An 8772-nucleotide genomic window follows, 5' to 3' on the forward strand; every position below is an offset into this window, starting at 1 on the left:
ACATTCTGTTTAAATACTTTTTATATAGGGGGAGAGAGAAATGGGGTTTAACGTCCACTCAACACAAACCAGACCATTTCAGGACTAACATATTGTTCAATTTTATTTCAATAATTGGCTTGTGCGTAGGGGTCTTTGGCAGTGGGAGGAAACCGGAGGACCCGGAGAAAACCCACCAGACTGGACAGGCAACCCTACTCCTTGTCACATACAACGGGGGAATCGAAAACACGCCAGTTGACTCAATGACAGACCTTATGATACAGCACACACGTGCTAACAATTCGGCCATCCAACCCCCGCCCCCCTTTTATATAGGACACCACCGTCTAAAACAATTTAGAATGATAAAAGAACATCTTTATTATACTGGACATATATCTATGGATGAATTACATAAGGGTACAGCAAAATTCTTTATACAAAATAAACGAACAGTGAGTAGTCTTGATCATTCCAGTCATTGGTTATGTTGTTACTGGTATTCTCCACACAAGTCTCGCTATTCAGCATGCAACTCTGCACTGGTTTGACCCGGAGGTCATCAGTCACATGATTAATTACATGATGAAAATGGTCTGTCAGTAAAGTTTCTGGCGTTATAAAATTTTAGGTAAATATTTGGTCAATTACTACCCTTAGCAAACCGACCCCACCCCCTAAAAAAATCAGTCTAATTGACTATTTTGCGTGTTGAAAAGGAACTGATTCTAACCCGATTATGTTTAATGGGAACAAATGTAATAGACCTGACCTTAGAAATAGATGGCCTGACGATCGTGTTAAAAAGGTAAACAGATCCACATGTACATATTCTAAAATTAGCACGATAACATGCGCAGTTCATATTTCGCAAAAGAGTTAGTGTGAATTGCAAGGGAAGACAACAATGCTTGGGAGAATGGGTTACTATTTGTCTAGCTGTTGGAGTATACAGTTCAATAAAGATAATATAGACTAGTATGATCCAGACTACACTATGGTACTGATTTTTGATTTTTATTTTCCCTTTCTAAGTCATAGGCTAAGATGACTATATCTATCATCAATTCATTGTTTTAAATTCTGCCGAGTATGAAAATACACATCCATCTAAACATCAAATTATAATTTTTAATATGTTTTTCCGGAACATATTTCAGCTAACATTTAGTGCATCAGTTAAGTCAGTCATAACAATATTTTCTATATTAACAGTAGTTTTTTTATCTGTAGGTTTATGTGTTTGGTGCCAGTGTTTACCTCGACCACGTCCTGGTCTACTAAAACCTCTAGCTGATCCTTGACCAAAACATATATTCTTAGGTACCCTGTAAATAATCAAATATGAATTATTGGTATTTTAAGAGTTAAAGATATATTGCATCAAATGTCTTGATGAACTGGCGCTGGCACTCATTATTAATAGGCGAAAAATACACATGCTAATACAGCAATGTCCTGCTTAGTGGTTAAAACTATTTGATATTTAACTTGTTTAATTCATTTAGTGTTTTTCCGGGTTATTACAAATATCATACTTTAAGATGAAAATATGTTTTGAGAATAGAATAGATGATCCAATCCTCCTTATGACTAACCAAAGAAATAGCTGCAAGTTTAAAAAAATATTTTTGAAAAATTCTGACGTCAAAAGCGATTCTATGGTTTCAGTTACCGGAGCAGGGGCAATAACATTATGTAAAATCAATGCACATCTCTAAATTTTGAACGGGTTCTTCTTATGACCAGCCGAACAATCTCAGATAAGGAATTCTTAAAAATTAAAACCCTTGACGACTGAGGAAATAACAAACTAAAGTATCACAGCAGATATGAAAAGAAAAATATCAAAAACTCTAATCTATTGAGGATTTACAAGAATTGTAAACAGACAAAGGGGCAGACAGTAGTGACAACAAATACTCCAAAATAATATGCTAGGTATCCAGAAGAGAACTCCCCCTTATGATACTGGACAAATCGGGGGTGCAATTGACAGAATTGCAATCAAGTGATATGGAATTCAGGGCTGTCACAGTTCTGCCAGTCCCGACAGCTGAGGTGGTGTGAGTAGAATCGTGATGTATTTTAAGTAACAAATATGTTTCAGCTGTCATGATTGGTTGACATATTTTTAAAGCAGTCGGCACATGTGTTGTACTCCGAAATTCTCCTTTGAATTGAGAGAATTTAATTCCAGAATGTTTAATCCAGTATCCCAATCATCTACATGTATGTGAAAAGGGCAATAACTCTTACATCTTTTTACTAGACTTACTTATAACTAAATATTCTTTTAGCTGAACCAGTAGTCTTCGATTCCTCATCTTCCATACATTTATTTTCTTGTTGTACAATGCCATAATCATTTTTGATATTTTTCTCATCTGCTTTAGAAGCAGCATTCTGTGCTTTTCTAAAAAAAACATCCAATTTGGGATAAAAATGAGTCACAGGTGTTTTAACATGCAACATCTATTAAATATATATTATTCAAGGTTTAATATATCATTTGTCTTTATACTCTTCAAGGGGGGCTACGGTGGTTTGGTAAGTACATGTATAACGCTGACTCACTAACCAGGTGGTCCCGGGTTAGATCCATTTGATAAGGCCAACTTCAAGTTTGGTCAAAGGTCACAAGATGTAAACAGGGCTAGCGCTAATCCCAACCCTAACCCTAGACCTAGCCCTAATGCTTACTCTCACCCTAAACTACAATTTCGCCAACAATCACGTGCCCTAACCATATTTACATCTCAGCGACCTTTACGAAAATTGAGTTGGCCTTAACAAATAGATCTAGCCTGGTGGTCCAGGGAGGGATCCTGGTGTTGGCAGAAAAATTCATCACGGCTTTCTCTATAAAGCAGGAAGGAGTATCCGTATTCTTGGATGGTACAGTTAACTGAGGTCTATGTACACATTGGCGTGCACATAAAAGAAATTTTGGCAGTTCGAATTCAAATAAAGTACAGGCCGTAGTGTTGCTACATCAGCTAATTCCAAAGAATTTACTACACTGTTTCTATTACAAGTCATGCTGATTCGTATGGTACCAGTGACCCGTATGTCGTCAACTTTGACCCGATCGGCACAGCATTGCACACTTGAGTGATAATAAAAACCTATTTTACTCTGTCTATTTTAATATTATTTCATCACAACAAACTTTTTTTCATTTTGAAAACCTTGTTCATGGAGTGATGAGGTTAAAATATACTGTAAAAAAATTAATTTGTCAATCAGTTGAGGCTATGTAATGCATACAACGTATACAAAATTTGGAGCGGGAATTTAAAGACGTTTACTTCCCAAGACTTATTACAAATCCAAGTAAAGGACGATAAAACCACCACACTCGAAAAAAAGGAGGGCGGAAGATTCCCTAATACAGTGCAGGCAAGTCTGGATCTCAGTGGTACATCCGGGGATAAGCAGGAACCGATCCGTGAAAAATATCAAAAAAGAGAGGATCCCCGGCAACAAACTTCACACTATTTGAAAAACCTTCATTTTTTTCTAATCCCAGTCTAGGGATTATTTTTTATATAAATTGAGACTAAGGCGCATGCGCCAAATACTTTTGTACATATAGCCTGGATTATTTTGTTATATCATTTATGTACACAACTCTGGCTGATGAAGGGCGGACAGCCCGAAACATGTTCCAGACCTAGATTATAATTTTTTAAACCATCTACACAGTGTTGTGAAGTTTGTTGCCGGGAATCCTCTCTTTTTTGATACTTATTACAAATGACAAGTGCTATTTGAGGTATTTATGTGGTCTTAGTGAAAGAAAACAATGTTGTGGCTACCATTCCTGGGTTTGAAGGCTAGGCCCAGAGTTCACAAAGCATCCTCAGACTTAAGTTAAGTATTTACTCAACTATCAAGCACTGATTATTAGAAATATCTTAGATCCAGAAACACAAAACTTTGCACATAGTTTCTCGGTGATGTATTTGATACATTAAAACAACCAAAGTTTTATTAAGGGCTATAGTCTAGTTAAAACAATTTTAAGTAAATCTTAAATTAAGTCTGAGAATGCTTTGTGAACTCGGGGCCAGGTATCATACGAAAACGAATACCGATTAGTAATTTTTCGAACCGGTTCAACAGTGCAACCGAACCCTGACCAGTTAACCAAGTGACCGTTTACATCCTTAATTCCAATTGTAATGTCTTTCATAGATATCCAGACATCAAGTGTTTAAATATTGCTTCTACTTACCTATTTTTTTTCACTTTATCAAATCTGTAATTTGCTGGCATATGGTGAAGCTCTACCATGTGTTTTTTTCTCTGTTTACAGGATTTAAATTTTTCTAAACAATGTTCTACTAGACATTGGTACTGAAATATCAATACTCTCGCAGTCAATAAAATTGCTCAAATTTAACATTACAACCAGCGGCTGCCAGGCAGGATACGCCCACATTTTCGAGAGATGCATAGAGAACAAGCTAAAAAGAAAGTGATTTTTCCTAATCAAGGGCCATAATTCAGGAAATTACAATTCGATATGTGCAAACATCGAAAGGAACCGAGATCTTTGTGCTATAAACTTATATTTCAAGTTTCAACAAAATCGGATTAAAATTGTGACCTGACTATAGTGTCCACAGCCTTGATATACCATATTTTTACGCTATTTGAGAACGAAGGGCGGCCATTTTGTCTGTCAGTTTTGGGCCGACTTTCACGAAATTCGAACTCCGCCGTCCTTAGGGTGTAACGGTGATATAATAATACGTTTTTTTAAATCGGATAAAAATTATGACCTCTATAGGGTCCACAAGCTAAAAACGCGATTTTTCGTACAATCAGGGGCCATAATTATTCAGGAAGTTACGGTCCGATATGCGCAAATATCGAAAGGAACCGACATCTTTGGGTTATAAACTTACATTTCAAGTTTCAACAAAATTGGATAAAAATTGTGACCTCTATAGGGTCCACAACCTTGATATACCATATTTTTACGCTATTTGAGAACGAACGGCGGCCATTTTGTCTGTCAATTTTGGGCCGATTTTCACGAAATTCAAACTCAGCCGTCCTTAGAGTTTAACGGTGATATAATAATACGTTTTTTTAAATCGGATAAAAATTATGACCTCTATAGGGTCCACAAGCCAAAAAACACGTTTTTGCGTACAATCAGGGGCCATAATTCAGGAAGTTACGGTCCGATATGCGGAAATATCGAAAGGAACCGAGATCTTTGGGTTGTAAACTTACATTTCAAGTTTCATTAAAACCGGATAAAAATTGTGACCTCTATAGGGTCCACAACAATTGTGGACGGACGGACAGGGGCGACAGCACAATACGTCCACATGAATATGTAAAAGTACCATGCGCAATAACTTGGCTTTAAACAGCAATGGCCTCAAAAAGCCTTCAGTTCATTAACAAATTAATTTTTAAAATATATTGAATTTTTATTTGTTTTTTCCAAAGTTTCTTACCATATTCTGTTTCGCTGCTAGAATTTCAAACATGGCATCATGCCATTCCTGTAGATGTATTTCTAGTAAATAATTAGATGGAAACACTCGACGACATACAGTACAAATATTACGATGTAATGTGTTATAATGAGATTCATACCTACAAATAAAGTATATCAAATAGAAACACACATAGAATAGCTTCCACAACATAGTTCTATATCTCAGGAGACAGGCTCTTTCTCGAATTATCAAAAAAATTAGGACATAATAATATGAATTTGTAAGGATTGGATTTACATCAGTAATTTGATGATTTCATGTAAAGCATGTACAGTAAAGTTTGAAGGATGAAAATTTCACAAGATTGTTTAAAGAGATACTTTGATACATTTCACAAAATAAATGATTTTATAATGAATGGGACTATATATTTTGATATGTTATGATTGGAGGTGCTGTATGTAACATAGTTTGTGATCAGAAAATTCATTGAAGAATTTAATAAATATTATGATATTTAATTCTATCTATCTCATGGAAACAAATGTGCAAAACGTTGGCCATAATGACACACAAATTAAGATGTGAAATCTCCTTGATTTTTCAAGCCTGGACATCTTAATTTCCTGATTTTTCGTCTTAAGTAAGATGCAATACCAGTCTATCAAAGAATACAGGCCAAGTATATTTTGTAATATTGTATCTTTTCAGCTATTTAGTTTACTCCAGATTAAGATGCTACAGATTCGGAACAATCTCCTTAAATAAATAAAGAGTTACCTACCTTGATATATTATCAAACACTTCACCACAGCCAGTTATACTACATGGAAATATTGGTATTCTACAAAATAAATTGTATTTTGTATTCATGTGGCCTGTACTATCAAAAGATTTCTCAAAAGATATGTGTATAGCTCTTCAAGTGCTGCAATATGATTCATAACCAGGTCACAATATCCGCTGTAGCAGCAATTTAAATCTACTTTCAATTTGTTGGTGCTGTTACAAATGAGTGAGTGGGATGTTTAACTCCGGAATAAAAAGTCACAGGAGACTTAGTCTCTATCATTCAGAAAATATTCTCCGAATATTAGTCTGGATGCATTGTCAACATTTGAGAAAATTAGGTCATTGGCGAGATTATCCGGTCTTTTACTTTATCTTTGAATAAACAAAGTCTAAGGGAAGTAAATAGTCCTAAAACAATATGTTGACACCCATGAAATTAATTCAAGAATGCCATTTCAAAAAATCCATTTGATTGCATACCAACAATATCCAACACTCTTATTTTTTTATTGTAAAATTTCTCTCTTCATGGGCCATATTTATGTTTTTTTAAAATTAATCCTAATTCGTCGTCATGATTCATGTTTGTTTATATTAATGCAAGAATTATAGGATTTACTACGGGAAGGCGTGCAACTCTTACTTGACTCGGCCAGAAGATACTGGATAATCAACCACATTAAAAACCAAACTCCCGGTTACGCATGGGCAATGGGTGACCGAGACTATGGAGACTGAATCGATAGCGTTCTTACTCTCATAACCACAATGCTTCCCACCAAATTTGGAAAAAATCTGTCAAAAAATACAGCCTCAGTTTGCAGGAAAGGGGAATAACTCTCAAATTGAAAATTACATTAAGAAAATCAACATACTTTTCAATATAGTCATCACTGTTAGCATTATCTATTGGAATTATCTTAGAGCCTTGATGACAAGCTTTGTCACCAGCTTCAAATAATATATGTTCAGGTTGTAGTCGGCGCTTAACAGGATACCAGCGCCATTTGAATATTTGGTTGTCTACATCCACTGTAAAATAAAACATAATTTTAATTGTTACAATGTATTCTGAAGTGCAGGGTTGACCCTATTCCATTTTTAAATGTACTTAACAAGTTATCACTTTAATATAACATCATTATTACATCTGAAGGTAAGGCTGGTGCTAGTTGTTGAGTTGTTGCCCCTGTGCTCTTTGTAGGAAATTAAGTTTGATACTGTACAGAAAATGATTTAGACAATTACAATGTCTACTGATACAGCATATCATACATAATAATTACTAACTGCTAACAGTTACTAACAGTACTAAATAATCAGGAGTCACAGATTTGACACACAATCTGACATGCCCATTCAAGACAATTGCAAGCACATGTAGTTTAAAGTTGAAACACCCTTCAAGGACAAATAGCTACAACTACAAGATCGTCGCTATATGTTGAGATATGTCTGATATGTTTGATTTTAGTTACGAATGGAGCTTTTACTGTCACCATGCAAACTCATTTTGTTTATTAATGCCCGTAAAGTTTTAAATATCAGATAATCTTTAACTAGAGATAGCCGATTATCGATTCCAACATTAGCATAGGCTGATAATTAGTCCATAATTGAAGTACAGCAAGAATTTTCATTTACTGTAATTTCCATTCCTAGATTTGGAATATTGGCTAAGCATAGCCACGAACCCTTGAGCTCCGCTCTGCGAAAGCATGGATTTCATCATTGCAGAACAATTCAAACGAATTTACTTGTGTTTTTGAATCGGACAATTCTACTTGAAAATAGTGTTGAATTATTATAAATTTATGTCAGAGACAGATGTGGCAAGAAATGATTCCTTCTGGCAAACAATTACTGAATTAGAATCACGGTAAAAAATAGACGGTAAGAATTCCAAAGTAGCCTTAGAAAAGGTGGGAAGAAATAAAGCTTTATTTGCAGTTATAGGGAAATATGTAAATGGTTAGAGGACTTGGTCCGATCAGAAACCGTCCCTCCTAAAGGAACCAATTGGTATAGCCTAGTAAAAATTAAAAATTGGCAAATATATAATTAAAAAATAATTGAAATTCTTTCCATTTCATCATCTTATATTATAATGATAATTTTAAACAATAACAAATTTAAATAGTTTGCCTACTTTTTATCTATAGAAAATTCTTTTTACAGTTGCTGAGCAGTTTCTCTGAGCATAGATATAATTACCAGTATTATTATATACTCTGCTTTAATCTCTACTTTCAATTTCATTTACTTTTCGGCCAGTGGAAAGGAAAGTTTGTCCATGAGATCGTCAATTCTATCTTGAAGAATTTCTATTATGTCACTAGAAATAAACAGATGGGTTTCATCTAGATCCTGAATCACAAATTTTCGACCAAGAGCATTTTTTTCATCTAAATGCAACAAAAATTGTTTCATAGCAGGATCACATTCAACCAATATGCCTTTCGTCACGTTCACCATTTTAAATCTTACATCCGGTAGATCAATTATCCAGACGTTCGTCTCGTGAAGCTCTCTA

The 8772-nt window shown here is 34.9% G+C and overlaps 1 protein-coding gene across 1 annotated transcript; it reads right to left on the reverse strand.

Moving 5' to 3' along the window:
* Positions 1 to 338: 338 nt before the first annotated feature.
* On the reverse strand, positions 339 to 8529 carry LOC126830071 (zinc finger protein 511). The gene is made up of 7 exons (XM_050560286.2): positions 8389 to 8529; positions 7115 to 7271; positions 6232 to 6291; positions 5463 to 5604; positions 4223 to 4344; positions 2261 to 2398; positions 339 to 1310 (listed from the first exon to the last, which is right to left on the reverse strand). Coding segments are annotated over exons 1-7 (792 nt in total). The 5' UTR covers positions 8390 to 8529; the 3' UTR covers positions 339 to 1138.
* Between the last annotated feature and the right edge of the window lie 243 nt (positions 8530 to 8772).

The sequence above is a fragment of the Patella vulgata genome, chromosome 8 (genome assembly GCF_932274485.2).
Source record: "Patella vulgata chromosome 8, xgPatVulg1.2, whole genome shotgun sequence".
Lineage (NCBI taxonomy): Eukaryota > Metazoa > Mollusca > Gastropoda > Patellidae > Patella > Patella vulgata.